General features: G+C 42.1%; 3 protein-coding genes and 1 long non-coding RNA gene across 8 annotated transcripts in view; 1 reads left to right on the top strand and 3 right to left on the bottom strand.

Annotated features, from left to right (window-relative positions):
* LOC124039964 (formin-like protein 1) overlaps positions 1–11,465 on the bottom strand; it is a 68,790-nt gene extending 57,325 nt beyond the window's left edge. For all 5 annotated transcript variants that reach the window (XM_046356559.1, XM_046356560.1, XM_046356562.1 and 2 more), the window contains exon 1: positions 10,669–11,465. In XM_046356559.1, coding sequence (XP_046212515.1) covers positions 10,669–10,827 — 159 coding nt within the window. In that variant the 5' untranslated portion in view covers positions 10,828–11,465. The remainder of the gene's footprint in view (positions 1–10,668) is intronic.
* On the top strand, positions 8,302–23,553 carry LOC124039967. Its single transcript, XR_006839664.1, has 5 exons — positions 8,302–9,143; positions 20,438–20,558; positions 20,709–20,867; positions 22,678–22,846; positions 22,958–23,553. It is a non-coding gene; the product is annotated as an uncharacterized LOC124039967 (long non-coding RNA).
* LOC124039966 (putative protein PTGES3L) lies at positions 14,376–16,434 on the bottom strand. The gene is made up of 7 exons (XM_046356568.1): positions 16,292–16,434; positions 16,074–16,187; positions 15,626–15,692; positions 15,320–15,421; positions 14,905–14,994; positions 14,752–14,814; positions 14,376–14,621 (listed from the first exon to the last, which is right to left on the bottom strand). Exons 1-7 carry the CDS (start codon positions 16,330–16,332, stop codon positions 14,613–14,615), a joined length of 486 nt encoding a protein of 161 aa, XP_046212524.1. The 5' UTR covers positions 16,333–16,434; the 3' UTR covers positions 14,376–14,612.
* On the bottom strand, positions 21,769–24,805 carry LOC124039965 (glucose-6-phosphatase catalytic subunit 1-like). Its single transcript, XM_046356567.1, has 5 exons — positions 24,324–24,805; positions 23,954–24,063; positions 23,475–23,586; positions 22,941–23,056; positions 21,769–22,826 (listed from the first exon to the last, which is right to left on the bottom strand). Exons 1-5 carry the CDS (start codon positions 24,551–24,553, stop codon positions 22,318–22,320), a joined length of 1,077 nt encoding a protein of 358 aa, XP_046212523.1. The 5' UTR covers positions 24,554–24,805; the 3' UTR covers positions 21,769–22,317.
* Positions 24,806–25,009: the final 204 nt, after the last annotated feature.

The following is a 25,009-nucleotide window of genomic DNA, read 5'->3' as shown; positions in this document are numbered from 1 at the left end:
GCATCAATTTAACATTCGTTGACCTTGCAACCAGTTTCAAAATCCTCTGGCTGGAAGTGCTGGCTACAAACACAGACATTTTGATATTTCTCCACATCAACTGATGCGGTACTATGTCCTGAAATCGTTATGAATTCTGGATATCGTGGTAAAGGTAGATGTCCCGTGGAAATGTAGATGGCCCGTTTCTAAAGGCGAGATGCAGAAACACTCGTATTTGCGTGTGGTGAGAATTCTGGATTTTTATGACACATACACTACTGTTCAAAAGTTTGGGGTCACTTTGAAATGTTCTTGTTTTTGAAATAACTTTCTTTATTTGTTATTGTCCATTAAAATAACATAAAATACAGTGTAGACATTAATGTTATAAGTTACTATTGTAGCTGGAAACGGCAGATTTCTTTATGGAATATCTACATAGGCGTAAAGAGGCCCATTATCAGCAACCATCACACCCGTGTTCCAATGGCACGATGTGTTAGCTAATCGAAGTTTATAATTTTAATTGGCGAATTGATCATTAGAAAACCCTTGCAATTATGTTAGTAGAGCTGAAAACTTTTTCTGATTAAAGAAGCAATAAAACTGACCTTCTTTAGACTAGTTGAGTATCTGGAGCATCACAAAGACCTTTCTTCTGAAACTCATCAGTCTATTCTTGTTCTGAGAAATGAAGACTATTCCATGAGAGCAACTGCCAAGAAACTGAAGATCTGGTATAAAGCTGTGTACTACTCCCTTCACAGCACAGCACAAACTGGCACTAACCAGAATAGAAAGAGGAGTGGGAGGCCCCGGTGCACTACTGAGCAAGAGAACAAGTATGTTAGAGTGACTAGTTTGAGAAACAGACGCATCACAAGTCCTCAACTGGCAGCATCATTAAAGAGTACCCGTGAAACACCAGTCTCAACGTCAACAGTGAAGAGGTGACTCCAGGATGTTGGCCTTCTAGGCAGAGTTGCAAAGAAAAAGCCATATCTCAAACTGGCCAATACAAATAAAAGATTAAGATGGGCAAAAGAACAGACACTGGCCAGAGGAACTCTGCCTAGAAGGCTGGTTAGAGCCAGTTTGCACTGTTCTGTGAAGGAAGTAGTACACAGCTTTGTACGAGATCTTCAGTTTCTTGGCAATTTCTCACATGGAATAGCCTTCATTTCTCAGAACAATAATAGACTGACGAGTGTCAGAAGAAAGTCTTTGTTTCTGGACATTTTGAGCCTGTAATCCAATTTGTAAGTCGCTCTGGATAAGAGCGTCTGCTAAATGACTTAAATGTAAATGTAAATGTAATCGAACCCACAAATGCTGATGCTCCAGATATTCAACTCGTCTCTAGGCCAGTTGTATTGCTTCTTTAATCAGAAAAACAGTTTCCAGCTGTGCTAAGATAATTGCAAAAGGGTTTTCTAATGATCAATTAGCCTTTTAAAATGATAAACTTGGATTAGCTAACGTGCCATTAGAACACAGGAGTGATGGTTGCTGATAATGGGCCTCTGTACGCCTATGTAGATATTCCATTAAGAATCAGCCATTTCCAGCTACAATGGTCATTTACAACATTAACAATGTCTTACACTGAATTTCTGATCAATTTGACGTTATTTTAATGGACAAAAAAAAGTGTTTTTCTTTCAAAAACAAGGACATTTCTAAGTGACCCCAAACTTTTGAACAGTAGTGTATGATAAATTACTAACATATTATTGGGCATATCTACTGAAATCGAGCGGCGGTGGCATTTGGATGTCTTTCTCTTTAGCAGAGATTGCCCACTGTAGAGGGATCCCTGCACACCAACCAGCCTGCTCACTAGACAGTCGGAGTAGGACGTCTGGCCCATCTGAGATTTGCTATGCACACTGAGCATTAGATTGAAGATGGGGGTGGGTCCGGGGGCGTTTGGTAAGGGTGTGTGTGGTAGGGATGATCTATCTTTACTGCTCCCTACAATAGAGTGATGTAGCAAAAAAAGGAACAGTCCCATATCACAGCAGAATGTGCTCATGTGCACCTTATGTACAAACATGAAGTCTGATCTCCAGATCTCACTCCAGACCCGTGTTCGATTTCTCAAGAACACGCACTCGTCCTGCTACTGCCCTACAGTAGCTGGCCCCCCTATTCCTCCCCTGTTCCTGAACCATGGAAACAAATTCATTAGACATGAAGTGTAGGGATAGAGTAAACTGTCCGAAAATCATATACAGTAGCAATTCAATCATGTATGGAGCGATAACATTGACTATACTCACCACATGATTCAAACTTTAGTAGAAATCTGTTTATATCTAAGGTATGAGTTATGGAGCAATACAATGCATTTATTCAACTGCCTATGTAGCAACTTATGTAAATGATGGACTTTTATTAATGACCAGACAACGGTGTTCTATAACGTCGACTCTTTCATTTGATTGGAGTCATATTCAATTACAGAGCAAAGTGGGTTTGGGAGTTGTCTGTGCACGAGCTAGGTTTATGGATGAGTTCTCAGTGTAGCCTACAAATAGTCTTCATTGGAACTAAGTGTAGAAGATAGATGTGTTAGGCATGCATGTAAATGAATCCAAATGAGAGATCAAATAGCTTTACCCTAGAAAATCAAACAAGGTTGACAGAGACCAATGGGCAAGAACCACATACGATCAGTGGTGGAAAACGTACCAAATTGTAATACTTGAGTAAATGTATACAGTAGATACCTTAATAGAAAGTTACTCAAGTAAAAATAAAAGTCACCTAGTAAAATACTACTGAGTAAAAGTCCAAAAGTATTTGGTTCTAAATATACTTAAGTATCAAAAGTAAATGTAATTGATAAATTAATATACTTAGGTGTCAAAAGTTAAAGTAGAACTATAAATCATTTCAAATTCCTTATTTTAAGTACTTTACACCACTGCATATGATTTTCCTTTGATCGCCCTGTTTTAAGGAGAACTTTCTTGCAATGGAAACATGTTGTGTATTTGAGGTTAAAAGGCTTCTGAAGTTTGTAATTTCCACTATGAAATTTCAGACATGATTTTCTCTTCGGAAAAATGTATCAATCCCTACAAAAATGGTCATTAATTATACTCCAAATAATAATTCACATTTCCTGTTGCTGCAGGATTATTTCATGCTGTAGCAAACTGGCTCAAAGTAAGATCCTACATCTGTAGTTAAGAGTATAGTCTAGTTCCACGTACATAGTTCTGAGCTTCTGTCAAGGTATCTACAGTGGGGTGAACAAGTATTGGATACACTGCCGATTTTGCAGGTTTTCCTACTTACAAAGCATGTAGAGGACTGTAATGTTTATCATAGGTACACGTCAACTGTGAGAGACGGAATCTAAAACAAAAATCCAGAAAAGTCATTAATTAGCATTTTATTGCATGACATAAGTATTTGATATATCAGAAAAGCAGAACTTAATATTTGGTACAGAAACCTTTGTTTGCAATTACAGAGATCATACGTTTCCTGCAGTTCTTGACCAGGTTTGCACACACTGCAGCAGGGATTTTGGTCCACTCCTCCATACAGACCTCCAGATCCTTCAGGTTTCGGGGCTGTCGCTGGGCAATACGGACTTTCAGGTCCCTCCAAAGATTTTCTATTGAGTTCAGGTCTGGAGACTGGCTAGGCCACTCCAGGACCTTGAGATGCTTCTTACGGAGCCACTCCTTAGTTTCCCTGGCTGTGTGTTTTGGGTCGTTGTCATGCTGGAAGACCCAGCCACGACCCATCTTCAATGCTCTTACTGAGGGAAGGAGGTTGTTGGCCAAGATCTCTCAATACATGGCCCCATCCATCCTCCCCTCAATACGGTGCAGTCGTCCTGTCCCCTTTGCAGAAAAGCATCCCCAAAGAATGATGTTTCCACCTCCATGCTTCACGGTTGGGATGGTGTTGTTGGGGTTGTACTCATCCTTCTTCCTCCAAACACGGCGAGTGGAGTTTAGACCAAAAAGCTCTATTTTTGTCTCATCAGACCACATGACCTTCTCCCATTGCTCCTCTGGATCATCCAGATGGTCATTGGCAAACTTCAGACGGGCCTGGACATGCGCTGGCTTGAGCAGGGGGACCTTGCGTGCGCTGCAGGATTTTAATCCATGGCGGTGTAGTGTGTTACTAATGGTTTTCTTTGAGACTGTGGTCCCAGCTCTCTTCAGGTCATTGACCAGGTCCTGCCATGTAGTTCTGGGCTGATCCCTCACCTTCCTCATGATTATTGATGCCCCACGAGGTGAGATCTTGCATGGAGCCCCAAACCGAGAGTGATTGACCGTCATCTTGAACTTCTTCAATTTTCTAATAATTGCGCCAACCGTTGTTGCCTTCTCACCAAGCTGCTTGCCTATTGTCCTGTAGCCCATCCCAGCCTTATGCAGGTCTACAATTTAACCCTGATGTCCTTACACAGCTCTCTGGTCTTGGCCATTGTGGAGAGGTTGGAGTCTGTTTGATTGAGTGTGTGGACAGGTGTCATTTATACAGGTAACGAGTTCACACAGGTGCAGTTAATACAGGTAATGAGTGGAGAACAGGAGGGAGTCTTGAAGAAAAACTAACAGATCTGTGAGAGCCGGAATTCTTACTGGTTGGTATGTGATCAAATACTTATGTCATGCAATAAAATGCAAATTAATTACTTTAAAATCATACAATGTGATTGTCTGGATTTTTGTTTTGTGTCGTGTACCTATGATATAGTGTACCTATGATACAAATTACAGACCTCTACATGCTTTGTAAGTAGGAAAACCTGCAAAATTGGCAGTGTATCAAATACTTGTTCTCCCCACTGTACCTCTCTCCAAAGCCTAATACACTTGTGGAGTTCGAAGCGGATTGGATAGAAGTAGGCTCAGCAATATTGTGAATGTTGTTACAACAAACCCCAAAAAATAACTAAAGAAAGAAAAAAGTTATATTTTAATTCAGATAGTAAGCAGTGTAGGCATGTCTCCCACATGGTGAGTCACTTGGCATCTCATCCTGATGTGGTGGCATTGGTTGAAGCTCAATGTTAAATTCAGATTTCCCTACCATCATATCTAAGCTAATATGACACAAATGTCTATGAAAATTCGCAAATAAAGTTGAATGGAGTTACACAACACACTCCCCGTCTCTCGTCATGGTCCGTCCATTACTGAGAACCAATATACCAGATTTTTGACAGGGTCGTTAGCATTAGGGTCATCAGACAATTTTTTGCCCAAACCTAGGTCAAATTCCAGTCGTCGGGTTAAAACGAGGCAACAGCGTCCATAAGGTGACCATTAGACTTAGATCCATTTAGACTTAATGCGTTTGTAGGTGCAACAGTTTTTATAAAATGTATAATTTATCACTCTCACATTTCCGTCCATTAAGAACCAACTATGTGCTACCTTTTTGTAGCATTTCTGACAATGCTAACATATTTTCAGCCAAATCTGAGAGTTCTAAAACCTGACCAAAGCACTTGGGTTGTGCATCAACAGTGCTAGTAGCTAACTACCAGTCATAAGAGGAAAGCTGCATACAAAGGAAGCTAGCTATAGTATAAGTCATGTGGAAACTGTTGGCCTTGACACTTGACACTTGTATCTAATAAGCACAAATAAGATAGCGAGCATACTTGGCTGCTATTTCCAACTCATCAGACCTAACACAAGGATAAAGTGACTAAGGGGACAGTTGAAATCGGAGAGGGGGCCCAATTTTGGCGGTTTCTTGTTTTGGAATTATATTGAATTCTGCTTATATCACATTATACCCCTTTATAGTTCAAATGCTGAGACTCCGAGATCACTCAGTACCTTTGAAGTGACAGTCCGGTTGGTGCAAAGTCTGTAGCCCATCTCCACTGTATCAGCACAATGGACAGCGCCTTACACTAAAGCAAGTCAGTTTTGGTAATGAATATAGGCTACAATAATGATAGGCTGTTTAATAGATTAATTACCCTATGTGAATGCAGCCATAACACACAGATGTCAACACCAAAATAATGCAAACTAAATGCTGAAAGTATTAGCCTAGTTATTCATGCATGCAGACAAAAATACTGAATAGCAATTTGTCTTAGAATACAGACAAAACCTCAAATGCGAACAAGTGAATGCAAACAGAACAAAATAGAGGTATCAAGTAGAAGGCCTAGTAAACAAAATATCAGATCAATAAAGACATCATCTAAATATATATATTTGTATATATACCTTTATGTAACTAGGAAAGTCAGTTAAGAACAAATTCTTATTTTCAATGACAGCTTAGGAACAGTGGGTTAACTGCCTTGTTCAGGGGCAGAACAACAGATGTTTACCTTGTCAGCTCGGGGATTCGATCTTGCAACCTTTCGGTTACAAGTCCAACGCTCTAACCACTAGGTTACTTACATGTAAGCTAGTTCCATTAACAGTAAACCAACGCAGTGAAAAAAAAGGGGAATGGATATCCAAACAACCACAGCATAGCCTACAGCCTACTACAGTGAGATACAGCTGTCTTGCCAAATCATGTGTTCCACAACACGTTGTTATATGGCACAATCTACTTCTGGGAATAAAAGACGACCCACATAATCATTTAAGCAATGCCAGCCTAGCATTAACAGGTTTCCAATACATAGTTCCATTTACAACCACGAAAACCAATAGGCTTCCAACAGAACCACAATAGAATGTATCTACAGTCAGTCTAAATGTAACTGTAATGATGAAACATACCAAGCTATTGTCACATCTACTCCAGCTCCTCCCCTCCGGCGTTCAACATGCTGGTTTACTAACCATCAGTCCTGGCATTCATCATTACGCGCACCTGGCATTCATCATCACGCGCACCTGAGCTTCATCATTAGGCACACCTGGACTCCATCACTTCACTGATTACCTCCCCTATATATGTCACTCCCTTACTTCCATTCCCCAGGCAGAATGGACTGTGTTTCATGTATATATATGCTACTTGTGGCTGGTATAGTGGGCTATGGTCTGTTTCTTATTAAACTCACCACTTGCTTTCTGACTCCCAGTGTGTACGTTACAGAATTCAGCCTCAACAAATGGAAGCAGCAGGTAATCGGGCCCCAGATGGTTGATGAACAGGGATAGCTACTTCGTCAATACCACGACAAGCTGGCGCAACTGGGAAAGGTAATGGAAGAGGTTCTTCACAGTCTTCAACGTCTCGAACATGCCCAAGAGGCGTTGCCTTGATCTAGCGGAGGATACCCTGCCACCAGTCTACTCAGCAGTCCACCCAGGTCAGTGTTACCTGTCCAGTGGTCCCTATTTTGTGCACCAGATGGGTGCTCCCACCACTGAGAGGTCCAAGGTTGCCACGCTTATTTCTCTGCTGACTGGGCAGGATTGGAGTGGGCTATGGCCATCTGGGAGAGAGGAGGAGCTGTATGTGAATGAGGGGTTCATGGCTCTGATCAGAGCCATTTTCGATCATCCACTGGAGGGGGGTTATAGCGCCTATTGAGGGCACAACAAAGCCTATTTCCCCATCAGGAAACCAATCCTCAAAGGTTCTACAGCTGCAACATCGAGAGCATGGTTGCGTCACTGCCTGATATGGCAATTGTTCGGCCTCTGACTGCATGGCACTACAGAGGGTAGTGCGTGCGGCCCAGTACATCACTGGGGCTAAGCTGCCTGCCATCCAGGAACTCTACACCAGGCGGTGTCGGAGGAAGGCCCTAAAAATTGTCAAAGACCCCAGCCACCCCAGTTACAGACTGTTCTCTCTACTACCACATGGCAAGTGGTACCGGAGTGCCAAGTCTAGGACAAAAAGGGTTCTCAACAGGTTTATTCCCAAGCCATAAGACTCCTGAACAGGTAATCAAGCGGCTACCCGGACTATTTGCATTGTGTGCCCCCCCCAACCCTCTTATGCCGCTGCTACTCTGTTTAGTCACTTTAACTATACATTCATGTACATACGACCAACCAGTTCTCCTGCACATTGGCTAACCGGGCTATCTGCATTGTGTCACGCCAACCCCTCTTTTGCGCTACTGCGCACCCCTCTTTTACGCTACTTTAACCATATCTACATGTACATACGACCTCAATCAGCCTGACTAACCGGTGTCTGTGGCCTCGCTACTGTATATCGCCTGTCTTTTTACGGTTTTATTTCTTTACTTGCCTATTGTTAACCTAACATCATTTTTTTGCACTATAGGTTAGAGCCTGTAAGTAAGCATTTCACTTTATATTCACTTTACTACACCTGTTGTATTCGGCTCACTTAACAAACTTTGATTTGATTTATTCCAATTACTGCAGGATGACCAGACCGCTGCCGAGTACGCGCTCACCTTCCGGACTGTAGCAGCATCCAGTGTATGGAATGACCCGGCACTCAGTACACTATTCAGAAGAGGACTGCGCAAGGAGGTCCAGACGGAACTGGCTTGTCGAGATGACAACCTCTCCTTGGACGCACTCATTGTGATGACGCTCCAGCAGGGAAGCTCCTTCCCCTTCCCGTGCCTCAGCATCCCTACCGATCTCCCCTCTCCACAGTTTCACCACCATTCTGGTGGTTGTGGACAGATTTTCTAAATCATGCTGGTTTATTCCTCTCTGGTCTCCCCACAGCTCTCCAGGTCGCTGAGGCACTATACCAGCAGTTCTTCCGGGACTATGGCCTTCCGAGGATCTGGAAAGCCTTTATGGAAAAGCTAGGGGTCACGGTCAGCCTCACCTTCGGGTACCAGCCTTGGACCAACCAAGCGCTGGGGAGGTTCCTAAGAAGTCACTGCCAGGACCGGAAAGGTGAGTGGGCCTTGTTCTTTCCTGGGTGGACTATGACCAGAAGTCACTTCGACACTCCACCAGGCTGACTCCCAGTGCGTCCTGGGATATCAACCGGCCCTGGCTCCATGGACTCCGAGCCAGACCGAGGCCCCTGCAGTGGATGAGTGGTTCCAGTGCGCAGTGGAGGTGTGGTACACCGTCCACGTGAGACCGTCAGAAGGATCTGGCGGACTGCCACCGCAGTGAGGCCCCAGTGTTCCATCCTGGTGATCGCTTATGGCTCCCCACCAGGAACCTCCCGCTCCGCCTGTCCTGCCGAAGCTGAGCCCCCGGTTTGTGGGGCCCTTCAAGGTCCTCCACAGGGTCAATGAGGTAACCTATCGTCTCAAACTCCTGCTCCCTCCTTCCGGTGCTCTTAGTCACCAATCTACTAAACAATGGTCCTGGCTTCATTATTACGCACACCTGTTCCCCATCATTACGCATACCTGGTTGTCATTCCCTCTTTGATTACGCTCCCTTTATTTAGCCCTCAGTATTCAGTCACTAGGTGTTACTGTTTTTCTCTCAGGTTCTGTACGCTCATGTTTGTTCATCTGTATCTGTTCTTTATTAATCTGCACCTGTTTCCTGACTTCCTGTGCGTATGTAACACCTTCCTCACAATAACACCATTTTCAGATATCGTTTTTGTACAGTAAGTTATCTGCAATCAAGTCCACATTCTAGATTGCTTTCAATTACAGGAGTACACATTGATTTTGACTGAGTAAAACGAGCCATGAGACTGACCTGAATTAACATCATAGTATCCATATAAGTGTCATCTGGCAGCTGCAATTGCACATTGACACAGCAGAGTAGTTTGTTTGTGCACATCTCACTAATGTAATTTCTATGGAAAAAGTCAAGTTAGCCTATAAGTGTCTTAAGTGACATAGAAAGCTTCTCGAAGGACACATAGTCAGGTAGCTCTCTTCTCTTTCACCATCTATTTGTTTCCATATCAATGATGCAACTCTACAGGGCAAACAAATAGGTGTGGACCAAGGAGATAAAGAGGGATGTGCGAGACTAAAAACAAGAATGCATTTAATGGTATTCCATGGCACTGATACCCCTGAGCTACATCAAATGTAGCTGAGCCACTGTTTCTCAATTGGTTTTTGGCTGTCAACATGACCACGAGTTGTTTGGCCTATAATAGGTTTTTGCAGACCGAGGACAAATGGGCCCAGTAAAGGGAGTCACAGGAACATTAAGTTATGGAGTCGAGGAATTCCTAACTTGCGATCGGTTCTGTTGAGGATTTGTCATCGAGTACAAGGAAATATTTGTGTTAGGAAGTGAATGGATGGGTTTTCTGTTAATGTTACTACAGTGAATGCCGTCTATTAAAATGTGGCTTGCCTAACGTTTTAACACTACTGTAGATCAAACAACTGATGTTATAAAAGTGAAATTGTACAAGTCATTGGGATTAGGGGAATCAGGAATATCTTTGATCTACAAACTTGAAAAATAAATGAACCGTGTGTCACAAACTCACAGTCCAGGTGGGGTTATATTTGTTTAAAGTTTAACTTTTATTATACATTACCCACTGCAAATATGGATCAGAACTTCCCCTTTATCCATCCCCAAATGACTATACAATGAACTCAATACTACTGTAAACCAGATAATAAAGGACTTATTTGTCCTTCCACAGTCACATTATGTACCCTGCTCTTTGATAAGCCTGTCCTGGGGATGTGCACGTTTTCAAAATGTTTAGTGTTCTTTGTTTCTTTGTATTGTTTTGCTTGCTTCTGTATGGGAGTGTGTAAAATGGTATGTGTGCCATCACAGGCTCCTTATTCTGGGCCCTGTGTGTGTTATCTGCAATCAGACTCACCAGCACTGCATTGAAGCGCTCCTCTAACTCCTCCTCGGCAGGCATGGGGAGTTTGGGGCCTGCCGCCTGTTTCTGGGGGGCCCCTGAGCTTGGGGGGGCCGACACCGTCTTCACCTCCTTCCCCGGTGGCACATCCATGCTCCCAGCGGCATTGCCCATGATTATCTATCCCGGATGCACAGACCCAGGTACTCCACAGCTACTTCCACGGCTAAAGACGGCACTGGAAATCAAATGTTGTGGTGAACCAAACGTATTCTTCCACTACTTCTCCCGTTGAGATGAGGCTCTATGTGGCATTGAGTGGCGAACATTGACAATTTCCTTAACCCCAGGGGAGCAGGCCAGCCCAAAGTATCATCTTCTCCAATGTTCCTGCTCCTTCATCCTCTCAGACAGGAAGTGATGACACAAAATTACTCTAAAGCAACAACGAGAAAGTGTCAGACCTGTACGCAAGGTCCCTGTGCGGCATGAACAACTCTCAAGAGATGGAGAGAGAAATAGGGAGGCGACAGGAGAGTATGAGCGTGAGACAGAGAAGACTCAAATTCAAAAAGGTAGAGCTCCTGTGTCGTCCTGTGAAGGAGAGGTGCAAAAACTCATACTATGCAGAGAGTAGCCTAGTTCCTTAGTGACAGCAGTAGCTGGCCAAGAGAGATGGGAGCCTTAAAGATAGGAGGTGGGGGCCACTCTCTTCTGACTGGTTTCCACACACGATGCTGGGGCTAACCGGTCTCCTGGCAGCCATATCGGAGGAGGAGAGGGGTCCACAGCCAACTTCTCTATAATCTGAAACAGGGACAGACAGAGAGGGGAGGCAACATCAGCATATGCAGCTCTCCAGAGAGAGGGAAGGAGTGGAGAAGTGATGGGGTTTCCTGGGTCCTAGTGCCTTTCTGTTCAGGTACAGTCAACTTCTCAAAACCAGACTACCCACTGGGCACACACTGGTTGAATCAACGTTGTTTCCACGTCATTTCAATGAAATTATGTTGAATCAACATTGAATGCCTGTGCCCAGTGGGTAGTGTGTTTTATGACAAAGACAGAGGGAAGGAGGCCAGAATGAGGAAGAGATGGTTTCTCTCCATCGTTCAATTGGATGACAAACAGTTGTCTTCAATGCAGATGACAAACAGTTGTCTTCAATGCAGATGACAAACAGTTGTCTTCAATGCAGATGACAAACAGTTGTCTTCAATGCAGATGACAAACAGTTGTCTTCAATGCAGATGACAAACAGTTGTCTTCAATGCAGATGACAAACAGTTGTCTTCAATGCAGATGACAAACAGTTGTCTTCAATGCAGATGACAAACAGTTGTCTTCAATGCAGATGACAAACAGTTGTCTTCAATGCAGATGACAAACAGTTGTCTTCAATGCAGATGACAAACAGTTGTCTTCAATGCAGATGTCTAACGGCGGGTGCTACAAGTCCATCATTGATTGTTTAACATTACCAAACGGTTACAGTCCTGTATAAACTTCAAATAAATTGCATATGAAATGTTTGTTTACGTGCGAGCTGAATAACATGGCAATACGGGAATGTTCTGTCGCAGTAATAAATTGAAGCCTGCCTTGCCAGAGGTAGTGTGGAGGTACGGCATAACTTCTACAGCTTGTTGAACCACATCTAACGTGGATCAAAGTCTTATTCAAACTAGCTCATTACATCATTGGAAATCTAATAATGCCCAAAGGGTACAAAAACAACCCCACGTTGAGAGGTGAACTAAAGCGGGCTGCAAAACAGGATCAGGGATTTAATCAGACTCAAAAGTTCTATGGCAGTGATATAACTGTACTAGGCACTGCTCAGAGTAGGGCATAGGGCAGTTAATAATCCAGGCATTTGGACCTGACTTACCAATATAGTGAATGGTGTTTTCCTGAAAGGTGCATTACCTGGAAGCAAGGCTTTAATAAGTAATGAGGGTAATGTTGATACCTGTAGGCCTTACCACACCGGATCAGCACAGGAGATCTACATAAAACCAAGGCCATATAATGTAGTATTGCACCCTAGTACATAAGGAAACAATGATATTATGAACAGTAAGTTAAAGAATCATTTTGGGCAACAGGATGAATTATAAAAAAGAATTCCTTGTTAAGAGTTTTCAGACTGCTTTAAAGTGCAAAACAGCTGGTTGCCCATGTATTGTTACTTACTTATGAACAATACAACAATGTCTGGCTAATACCAATAAGCCATGGTGGTGTTATAAGCCCTTGATGGGTTGTGCTTGTATATGAAAAGGGCCATAAAAAAACAAAAACACTTTAGCATTCACACCGTAAGGGTGCCACCTACTGGTATTGGCAAGACACTACATTGTGACGGGATACATCGTCACATGATCAAATCAACCATAGAATGGTCACGTCAAAGACTAGAGTGTTCTAATTAGATCATTTAAACCGTTTACATCACGCTGCTACTTAACGGTCCTATATTTTCTTGCAATTACACTGACATCTGGGTCTGAAAATGTGACTGAGTTTCTGTTTTTACTGTAAATGTGTAGATATCTGTATGATTTGAACCTCAATACGAGGATGCAAAAAGAAAAAAATAGTATCTCAAACATGCTCAATGGGTGACAGGTCTGGTGAGTATGTAGGCCATGGAAAAATTGGGTCATTTTGAGCTTCCAGGAATTGTGTACAGTTCCTTGCAACATGGGGCCATGCATTATCATGCTGAAACATGAGGTGATGGCTGTAGAAGAATGGCACGACAATGGGCCTCAGGATCTCATCACAGTATCTCTGTGCATTCAAATTGCCATCGATAAAATGCAATTGTGTTCATACCATAACCCCACCGCCAAAAGGGGGCACTCTGTTCACAACGTTGACATCAGCAAACCGCCCACCCACACGACGCCATACACGCTGTCTGCCATCTACCCGGCACAGTTGAAACCAGGATTCATCTGTGAAGAGCACACTTCTTTAGCGTGCCAGTGGCCATCAAATGGTGAGCATTTAGCCACTGAAGTCGATTACGACGCCGAACAGCAGTCAGGTCAAGACCCAGGTGAGGATGACGAGCACGCAGATGAGCTTCCCTGAGACGGTTTCTGACAGTTGGGGCCGAAATTCTTCTGTTGTGCTGACCCACAGTTTCATCAGCTGTCCGGATGGGTTGTCACAGACCATCTTGCATGTGTGGGCTGGCGTGGTTACACATGGTCTGCAGTTGTGAGGCCGGTTGAATGTACTGCCAAATTCTCTAAAACGACATTGGAGGTGGCTTATGGTTGAGAAATTAACATGAAATTATCTGGAAACAGCTCTGGTGGATATTTCTGTCGTCAGCATGTCAATTGCAAGCTCCCTCAAATCTATGGTATTGTGTTGTGTGACACAACTGCACAACTGCACATTTTAGAGTTGCCTTTTATTGTCCCCAGCACAAGGTGCACCTGTGTAGTGATCATGCTGTTTAATCAGCTTCTTGATATGCCACACCTGTGAGGTGGCTGGATTATCTTGGTAAAGGAGAAATGCTCACTAACAGGGATTTAAACAAATTTGTGCACAACATTTGAGAGAAATTCGCTTTTTGTGTTTATGGAACATTTCTGGGATCTTTTATTTCAGCTCATGATACATGGTCCCAACATTTTACATGTTGAGTTTATATTTTTATTCAGTATATTTAAGAGGTTACATATCAGAAAAGTAGAAACAAGACTTCAGTTGATTTAATAAATAACATTCAATAGATAGTAATGCAAATTACACAGACAACAGTACCAGGAAAAATACCTAGCAATTCAATATATTAATCCACATCGCATTCACAGCAATCATCAACAAATACACAAATCCATCAACATGGCATGATCTTTGATGAGTCTTCATCAGCGATTTTCAATGCACATCAAGCTTTCCAATGCAGAGGAAATCTCTCTTCAGAAAAGTATTCAATCACTCTGTGGAGAGAAAAAACAACTCATTCGATAAACTTCCTCACTTGCTTTACATGCTGACAAGTCAGGGGTAATATGTCTCTAATGATTGTTTGTGAAATGCGAATTGGCGGTGGATTCTTGCTGTACTAACCAGATCATCCAGATCATCCATCGCAGGTGGCCCTTCTTTCTTGTTCCCCATATCCTGAATCATCTACAAATGGAAAACCATTCATTAAAGCCACACTGATGTGACCTTCAAACATAGACATAGGATATAAGCCCATTTGGCAGTTACACGTACGTCAAAATATTGCTCGTACTCCGCCATTCCCTCGTCCTCTTCATTCTCCCAGTCTCTCCAGTTATCAAAGTCTACAGCCATCCAATTTGGCTACAAGGGACAGAATAATGTTGGGAGAGAGAGCATGTTGATGCGCATATTGTCAGTGAGAAGGTAGACCCTGCAATATGACTACCACAGTGTAGCATGGTGACTTTCTGCTTTCAGTAGTTAACAGTAACAACCTTCGAATCAACCAAGTCTATTGGCTCTTTCCAGTGTGAGCATGGCCCAAGGGGAGGGCACAAATTGCCTTCGTCGCCCCACTGTTCTTGATGGCGTCATATTGCTGAGTCTACCTTTAACACATGAAGCATTAGTCTACCCTCACACTGCTCTTCACTTCTTCTAAGTGGAAGATCAAATGTTCCAGTACCTTGAGATCGGCATCTTTCTGAAGACGAGGCCATGCTACATTTTCTTTAGCCTTCCTAATCAAGATGTGGATGCTGCGGTCATGGACCTTCACTTGGGAGTCCTGTTAGATAAATATACAAAGCTTACTTTGAGCATGATGTACTGCAGTATCCATAATGCTCTGTAATGTGGATCCATTTATTGAATACATTACCGTGCTGAACATTCAAGCATGCTGCATATTTATACATCTTTACAGCTGTTATCTGTGTTAATTGTGAGAATCAAATTAACTTTGATATGACAGAGAAATATGAATACTTACAAATTTGATGACTTTGTCATAGAAATAAATGTGATTGTAGACGCTGTTGTCATCGACATCTTTACAACTGTCATGGACACAAATCCAGACACAAACAACATTATAAAACGTAGGTTATAATGAAACATTTGGCAATAACAGCGTCAGAGCAGTCATTATAGAGTGGTAATACATGCCTGCTTAATAAATCAATGCACATTAGAATAGTTGCCCAACCCTCCCCCCCAACCTCACATACACAAATGCTCTCTCTCTCTGTCTCTGTCTCTGTCTCTGTCTCTCTCTCTCTCTCTCTCTCTCTCTCTCTCTCTCTCTCTCTCTCTCTCTCTCTCTCTCTCTCTCTCTCTCTCTCTCTCTCTCTCTCGCGCACACTATTTGTACACTATTTATTTAGACTAGGAATTTCTAGATCATGCACACTTCAGGGTTACAAATGAATCAAACTCACCTTAAAACTATAAAGGTATCCTGAATATCAACCTCAACATCCTTGGGGTTTTGCACCATGAAATTAATGATGACATATTTTTTCCGGTCATACCATAGAGCCTGTGCTCCTTGACTATTGTTAGAAGCAGAGAAAACATAATGAACATTTTGTTATATTGTATTTGTAGATGTAATCTGTCAAATGAGAAAAAAGCTTCACAGCAATACAGTACATACCAGTCCTCTGGCCTGGGAAGGTTTTTTGGTAGCATAGCCATCTTGTTGATTCTAGGGAGATAATATGCTCTTGGACATTTATAGTTCTTTTGTCGTTGACTGACAGAACAAGTAGCCTACTCAGAATAGTTAGCAGCCCATCTGTTAGGCCCTGCACTATTTTTAGATCAGTTGTTATCAGCTGCTCGGGCTACATATCTCTCCCCCCTTTCCCTATAGGCTGTAATGGAACTCTCTGGAAAGAAGGGGCCTTTTCAGTTTTCACTCCAGGACCATCCCACCTTCTGTGAACTCCTCTGCATTGCTTGCTGTTTGGGGTTTTAGACTGGGTTTCTGTATAACACTTTGTGACATCTGCTGATGTAAAAAAAAGGGCTTTATAAATGTGATTGATTGATGGGGGAGGGAGATGAAAAGCTTGCCAGAAGAAAGACAGAAACTGAATGCTGCTTAATCTCTGGTTTTCAATATTTTATTTTTGTCAACAATACAATACAATACAACAGACAAACGACATCCCACAAAAATCGACTACATTACTACATTACCCCTGCCCAGGCCCACATGCTCACACACACATCTCCGATGCCTGCATCATCACTGCACCATTTTATATCGGTGATATTGTGATACTAGAATAAGTTACATTTTCTTCCATATAGTGTTCTCAACTATGAAGTTGTAAATGTTCGTAGTTTTATCCTTTGAAAATAGACACGTGAAAAGATTCTGGGGATGAACATGCACATGCACCTTCAATATGTACCCGTTGTTCCTCTTCAGTGTATTTAACTACACGTAGAAAGTAAAAGCCCTGGGTGGAGAGTTGATACAACTCCAAGTCTGGAAGGTTAAAACCACCCTCAGACTTAGGAAGATGCAAAACGTCGCTTTTTTATTCTGTAAGTTTCATTTGCCCATATAAAGTCTTATGACTGAGTATACTTTTTTTAAATGATTTATTTGGTGGAGTAGTTGGTATGACTGAGAATAAGCATAACAACCTTCGGAGCCATGCCATTCTGAAGAGGTCTACTCTACCTGTCAAATTTATGGTACGATTGTTCCATTTAATTAGGTCTGCTTTCCTAATGTTGAGTAATGGGCTAAAGTTATCTTTATATATTTGTTTGTTGTCACATATCAAGCATCCTACGTATTTGGTATTTTTTTGTGGTCCACTTAAAGGATTGCTGTAGATCATGAGTTGTTCTTTTTCAACGTTAATTTGACATCCTGAGATTGTAGAGTATTCTGAAAATATACTTTAGCATGCGGGGGCATTGAGTTTTCAAAATTGGTCAGGTGTATCAGGAGATCATCTGCAAATAAGTTTAGTTTTGTATTCATGTATACCAATACCTGTTACATTCTAATGGCAAATAAACAGCACAGCACTCACAAAACATGCCAAACCAGTTCTAATCTTAAAAGATAACGGTACAGATGTGTTCATTAGGAACAATGTGATTCTTGGAAATGTTTAAAGCTTCTTTGAAAATCTATATCAATCAGAATTAAACAGTGGGACTGATCCTATAGTCTTCTTAGACTCAACAACCGTACAGCAATTATCAGCAGACAGAAAAGTATCACTAAAAACATAGATCGCCCCAAAAGAAATATCAGGCACTAATACTAAATATTAGAAAGGCACCAGGACTGGACAGCTTTCTTATAGAATTCTAGTTCATATTTTGGGAAAAAGTAGCACACCTATTTAAGCAAATGACAACACACATGTCACTCAATTCAGTGGTTCCTAGGTCCATGTATCAAACAGCTATTTCAGTTATATTAAAACAAGGAAAAGCTGTAGAGTCCCCTACGTATTACAGACCCATACGTTTAATAAATTGTGACAATAAAATAACAAAGCTCCTATGCAACAAAATGGCAAAAGTTTTACCAGACTTGACACATATCAATCAAACAGGGTGTATTACAAATATACACTTACAAACGAATACAAGAACATGATTCAGTTGAATACAATAAAGCTAAAAGACAAGATATAGATTGAATGGCTGTTGTTGCTGAAAATACATTGTCTTAAATGGCCTTTTCTATTCAAAACATTCCAGCTGAAATAATACATCTAATAAAAATATTATAAAATATCTTAAAGCAAAAATATACACATATAATACACTATTGAATTAAATTACTTTAGAACAGGACACAAGATAGGGATGTTCTCCCCCCTCCCCCTGTTTGCAATGGCAATTCAACCGCTTGCAGAAAACATTAGAAAGGACCCAAATGTTTAGGTAGTATGCTTTATTTGAGTTTAACCTGTAGGTGTCGGCTATCTTCAAAAGTAAAATCTCATATTCCCGGTATAACCCATTCTCGCTTGAAAAGTATTTTCAGAGGCTTTTATTTAGAAGGCAGAACCCGAAACCGGAAATACTAGCTACAGTTGCTTTTGTTTCTTTGCTGCCGAAAGAACGCAGACAGTTCTGGCTATTGAACTACTGCGTAGACCAGTTAATTTAGTAAACGCATCCATATTACAGGGATCTAAAATAGAGCTACTGAGTGTACCTTGGATTTATGACATTATATTTCTTTAAAAAGGTGCAATACGCAGAAATCGCTCCGCCATTTCCATGTTGCTAAATTTCTAATAGTTCGCCTAATTTCAGTTTATGTGACAAAACAAGCAAGTATAGTGTAGAGAATCATTGTACTGTCTAAACTGCAGTGAAATATATTTTCCATAACAAAAAATATTGTATTTTCAGCTGGTTGAAGCTTGTGTACAAAACCGAAAGTAAAAATGCTGAAATTCTACTTAAGCGCAGGAAGAATAGAAATAGGGCACATAGCACAGATCTACCACTTCTTAGACTTGCTTTCAATGAGAATGGCAGATCTATAACTGACACTTCTATGTCAATTTAGTCGGGTCGCCCAAAAAGTTACATATTAGAGCTTTAAATATGGCATTTCAGTGTGAAAATGATTTTTTACATGTAATAGGTTTGAGCGAGAGTAACATGTTTGTTTGCCTTGTGCTTTTTTAAGACTTGACACAGTCAGGAGCTTGCTAGCTGAAAAGTAACAAGCCAACATTAGACTACAGTTAGCATGAGCTAGCTAGCTAGCTAACATTCTTACAGTAACTTGTCCTCTTTTTGTGTGTAGCCTACTTTAGTTAGCTAGCTAGTTGTTGACAGGCAGAGTGTGACATTTCTTACACAATGTCTAGTCTTCCAATGTCATGAAGAAATGTCAATCAAAAAGCACGTTAGCTGCACAATAAATCAAGCCAGACCGAACAGACATGGGTCTAGTTGTGTTTAACGTCCCAACGCACATGCTCATCCAATGACTTTTTGTGAGTAGTGACTGCACATTGAAATTAAGAATATGCCTGATTTTTCATTGACAACTTTATGCATGCAGGAGCCTAATCGCAGTTAGATGTGTGCATTTGCTCTGTTTTTCTGCTTCAAGCCTGGTCCTGGTAATGTTTTGTTGCCGAACAGACACAAGTGGGCGCTGGTTCATTCATATCTGTCTTTTTGATGTATGAAACAGATGTAGGATATTAATTTGAGACCGTTTGCTACAGCAGGAAAGTAATCGAGCAGCAACAAGAAATGTTCATTAATATGTGAACTATAATTAATGGACATTTTTGTAAGTTTTGACACATTTTTCGTAAGGAAAATCAAGTCCGAAATTTCTAAGTGGAAATTACAAGCTTCAGAAACCTTTTTAGACCTCAAATACACTACAAGTTTGACATTTCCTTCATTGCAGTAAAGTTATCCTGCCACAGAGTGGTCAAATTATTATCCTACATCTGTAGCTACTACTGGCAGCTGAAGAATCTGAACGTATTGTCAGTTACATTACATTTAAGTCATTTAGCAGACGCTCTTATCCAGAGCGACTTACAAATTGGTGCATTCACCTTATGACATCCAGTGGAACAGCCACTTTACAATAGTGCATCTAAATCTTTTAAGGGGGGGGGGTGAGAAGGATTACTTTATCCTATCCTAGGTATTCCTTAAAGAGGTGGGCTACCACTGCTAAATGTTTACAAGGGCGGGAGTCCTTGGCATAAATGAGGTGTTTTCAACTGACCGTCATCATAACTTTGATGTTGGCAAATTGTCTTTCTCTCTGCAGTTTCTCACCTCAGTTTGTCACCCTGCTCACCTGGTGAACTGAAAGAAGAAATCAGTGGGAAGAAAGAAATGTCAATGTCGAGCTCCAACACACCATATTGTGTCCTGAGAGAGGTGGTCAGGTAAATACAGGAAGGCCAGAATGCATCAACTCTCATCTTTGAAGTCACTGAACTACCCCTCTCTTTCTGGTGAGATAAGGATGGGACCATTGTTGAGGTGGGCTGGAAGTGGTCGGACACAGGCTAACACCTAGTATCTTCCATCTCCAGCCAGATGACCGAAGGCTGATTGGGATGTGCCGGTGCTGCAGGTGACATGGCAGGGGGCTGAGGCTTTGCACTTTGTGGGTTCAGTCCTAAAGGTGGGCCAGGAGGTGCAACTGAAGATGGACTGGGAGCGGAGGTTTGACCACATGCAGCAACACTTAGGTATGAGCAGGGACAGGCTTACCTTATGTGTAGTGCAGAACCATATAATTCAGCTTCTCAGAAACCATTACATGTTGGCAGGGGCGCAACTTTCACTGGGGACGGGGGGACATGTTCCACCACATTTTGAAATTGTGTTTTTGTCCCCCCCAGTTTTTTGCCAACTGTAAAGTTTGGTGGATGATTATGGTTTGGGTTAGTCCCTTTAGTTACAGTGAAGGGAAATCTTAATGCCACAGCATACAGTAACATTCTATGCAATTATGTGCTTCCAACTTTGTGGCAACAGTTTGGGAAAGGCCCTTTCTTAATTCAGCATGACAAGTCCCCCGTGCACAAAGCGAGGTCCTTACAGAAATGAAATGCCAACTGCGAGCCAGTGTATTTAATGAAATAAGTTTGGACATTAATTTTTATTGTGTCTGCTTTGAGGCTAGCAAATACATAACCAAATGCATAACAAAAAGCAGGCCAGACTCTATCGATTAAAAACCCGGCAGTCAAATATTGATGGTTCAGCCAAGGCTGTCTGTTCTAAGTACTTGCAGCGAGTGACGGCTGTGTGACGTGTGGACCTATGTCATCAGTGATTATCAGTGAGCATGAGGCTAAAGTCCAGGGCTCCATATAGGGTTGATGACCACTGGTTTGGCTCTGTTTATATGTACTGTACAAATAGTATATATTTTTAAAATGTGTACTTGTTTTGTAGACGCATGTCACTGATAGTGTGATGATTTTAGTTTTACCACTGCTGCAGTTTCAAAGTGTTGTGGACTTGCTGATAGTTCATCAGTAACGTGTCATTAATGATAGGAAACATTTAAAAACTGAATGTAGAACCATGTGTCTGAACCAATCCCTAAATATATGCATACTAGTGTTAGAACATAGTCAGTGATATATTTGAAAGATTTTTATTATAAATATCTGACAGAATTTCTAAAAATATATTAAACAGGAAAAATACAGTTACAAAACAAATATTAACAAAGTTATTCATGTATAACATATTCTTAGAACGCACTGTAAAGCAGGCCACTAAAGTCCCTGAGAGAGCTTTTGGGCTCATTTTCTCCTGGATTTGATTTGGCTTTATCTCGTTTCAAAACAGGAACATTAACTTTCTGGACTCCTGAGTTCGCACTGAACTACTTATAAATGATCAGTTTTGATACAATCAAACCACAGTGTCTTAAGTGCCACTGAGTAATTCACTGGATAATCCTTTCATTATAATGTTCACACTGTGTGTAGATAAGAAAATAAGACCTTTACAATGGGTGACTGGATGAAAGTAGGGTAGACAAAGAACACAATGGCTCGTTGATCGCTTGGGCAGTTTGGGAAGAAAGTCAATGCATGGAATGATTTAAGGATTACAGCACGGTTCAATTCTGGAGTCATATCCGAATACCCGAGACTATGTGCATGTCGGCCGCCAACGACCTCACAAATACTTCTTGCTCTGTACGCTGCTCAGAGCTCCAGACACGCAGTAGGGGATGATGCTGACGGTTGCCAGGGGGACAGTGGCGCTCTTACAGAAAGACAGCAGGTAGAAGACAGCGGCAGTGTGCGTGGGGGGCTTGAAGGAGTCAAAGAGGTGCAGCAGGAGCAGCGAGGTGACGATACATCCCGTCCTAAAGAGGGTGGTGCCGCTGATGTTCTTGATCTCGGTGTAGAGGGGCGAGTGCAGGCCCAGGCCCAGGCCAAACAGGGTGCCCATGTTGCGCAGGAGGCTGGCGAAGGGAGTGGAGTCCATGTGGACCCACTCGGCTCTCACACACCACTTCTGGGCTTTCTCCAGGGTCCACAGCAGGTCCACGCCTAGCGCCTTCAGCAGCACGTAGAAGCCCACAGCGATGGAGAGCAGAAAGAGGGTGGTGTAGAAGTACTTCTTCAGACTGGCTCCGTAGATCCACTGGGTTCTGTTGAACGCCTCAGCCACAACCATACCTGGAAATCAAATAGAAAACGTAATATTAACATCATGTAGTTGAACAATCTGCACATTTTCTGCCATATTTGTGAGGGTTGTTATAAGGGCTGGTATAAGGGCTTCATACTGACCTGTGATTACTCCACAGATGACTTGGTGGGGGAAGTGGGCAGCAATGAAGACTCTGGAGAGACACACACAGACCTGGACCGCCCAGAAGAACGCCCACAGAGTGCCCCGTAGATACCTGCCCAGACAAGGGGAGAGGGAGAGGAACCATCAGCAAATGCATATTTAGGCATTTTGAAATCTGCCTGGCTGCTAAGAGACTGCATAATAAATCGTGAATACCAGTAAATGTGCAAATAAATATTATGCACAGCATGGGAATTTGTTTTTCCTGTGTCACTAGAGGTGAATAGGCTTCTGATACATGTAATCATTTTAATCGACTGTTGCTTCCTTTGATTTGACAACAAAACCACTCGAACGGAATCTTTGGCGCATCCCCTTCCCTTCGACTAACTGAAGTTAGTTTTCAGGGTAAATCATCAACTACAGTGCTGCACAGACAAGTAGCATAAAACTGACAAGAACTGAACGAAAAATGGCAAACAAGAATAAGATCATTGAGGACAAGAGGGGTTGAATGTTCTGGAACTTACAGGCCCTTGGAGGAAGATCCCGTCTTATTCTTGGTCAGCATGATGGCTAGAATGGAGGTAACCAGTGTGTAGTAGACGCCTGCAGCTCCCATAGCGTGGCCAGAGGGACTGCCTACCAGGCACGCAGACAGAAAGGCATACTTCAGTCAATGGCCATAGCACTTTATTAAAGTAAAATGAAAATTCAACACAATGCTATACAATATCGTAAACCATGAATGTTCTCAACATCATTACTTATAAAACGTTGGCTATTTTCACTGAATCATAGCATATCACTCCCATAAACTTTTATTTCGACAGTGAAGCGAAAACTTCAACAATTTCCTCAACATTTGATCTCAAATTCAAAATGCTGGAGTATGAAGCCAAATGAAAAGTTGTAGCTTCACTTTCCAAATAAATACATAGGGGAGTGTATATTTCATGTCATAAGGCACTACGGTAGAAGTATATGAAAGTAAAGTGATGCTTCTTACCTGGGCCAGTTTCACAGGTCATTGGGTACTGTTCAATGTGAGGTGCAGTGGTATTGCTGTAGTAAGGTGTTTCATGGACCCACCAATACGGCCTCTCGCCAAACAGAATCCTTAGGAAGGAAAGCACAAGCCACTTAGAATTAAGATGAATGTGGGGAATTTCAGTCGGTTGCATTTTAGTTCAATTAAATTGACAGGGACTGTGCACATTTGTCGACAAGTCAATGTGCCAGATGTTGCCGAAGGGACACATTTGATCAAGTTCTGAATTGGTATCCCAGTAACCGTTTGTTTGATGGGTACCAATATAAATGACTTCATAACACATGCATAAACCACACAGAAAAAATTCATAGGCAGTGCGACTCACCACTTGAAGACCAGGTTGAGCCAGTCTCCGATCACTGCCACCCAGATGAGCTTGATGCCCACTGACTCCCGCAGGTGGAACCAGAGAGGGAAGAAGATGAAGAAAGTGTTCCTGAGGTCAGCAGCCCAGGACACCCACAGGAACAAACCCTGGGCGTCCTTATAGTTGGTCTGAAGGTAATTAGTGGTGCTCACCCCATAGCCCTGCATGGCATCCATGACTGCCTCCATTTTCGAACTGTCCCGAGTGAATTGTCAGTCTAGAAAGCCAATGTGAGATGTGATGGGGTATGAGAGCACTGTATGCATGAGTCTGCCTGTTGTTTTTATACCCGAGGGTCCCACCACCCACAGGCATGTACCCTGATCTTTGGACCTTGCACGTGTAATAAGACACAGTGGGGCAGGGGTGTTTGGGAGGGTTGTACTAAGGATAGAGGCCATACAAATAAGTACAAAGGACAGGTAAAAACAATAGTCAATCAGTGTCTCTGTGTCTCTCACCCTGAAATGGAGCCAAAAATACTTCATTTATGATTGACCGGTGGAATTAAAAACCCAACAAATAGCCTCCACAATACAATTTGTGGCAAAACAAGCCAAGCAAGGGGATGCGTGGAAAACATGCATTGCATTCGCTTTTCTCTATTGAAATGAAAACCCAATGTTTTACTACACTACAGTCTG

Source organism: Oncorhynchus gorbuscha, linkage group LG07 (genome assembly GCF_021184085.1).
Source record: "Oncorhynchus gorbuscha isolate QuinsamMale2020 ecotype Even-year linkage group LG07, OgorEven_v1.0, whole genome shotgun sequence".
Lineage (NCBI taxonomy): Eukaryota > Metazoa > Chordata > Actinopteri > Salmoniformes > Salmonidae > Oncorhynchus > Oncorhynchus gorbuscha.
The sequence above is the reverse complement of the archived record's forward strand: the minus strand, read 5'-3'. Positions and strand labels throughout refer to the sequence as shown.

What these genes read in the sequence shown, in the direction of transcription:
- LOC124039965 (XM_046356567.1), bottom strand. Translation starts at nt 24,553, where the DNA reads ATGGAGGCAGTCATGGATGCCATGCAGGGCTATGGGGTGAGCACCACT. An exon ending in CTCAACCTGGTCTTCAAGTG is followed by an intron (nt 24,064 to 24,323) that starts GTGAGTCGCACT and finishes TTCCTTCCTAAG; the next exon opens with GATTCTGTTTGGCGAGAGGC. An exon ending in GACCTGTGAAACTGGCCCAG is followed by an intron (nt 23,587 to 23,953) that starts GTAAGAAGCATC and finishes CGTGCCTGGTAG; the next exon opens with GCAGTCCCTCTGGCCACGCT.
- LOC124039966 (XM_046356568.1), bottom strand. Translation starts at nt 16,332, where the DNA reads ATGGCTATGCTACCAAAAAACCTTCCCAGGCCAGAGGACTG. An exon ending in CTTCCCAGGCCAGAGGACTG is followed by an intron (nt 16,188 to 16,291) that starts GTATGTACTGTA and finishes TTCTAACAATAG; the next exon opens with TCAAGGAGCACAGGCTCTAT. An exon ending in GATACCTTTATAGTTTTAAG is followed by an intron (nt 15,693 to 16,073) that starts GTGAGTTTGATT and finishes TGTCCATGACAG; the next exon opens with TTGTAAAGATGTCGATGACA.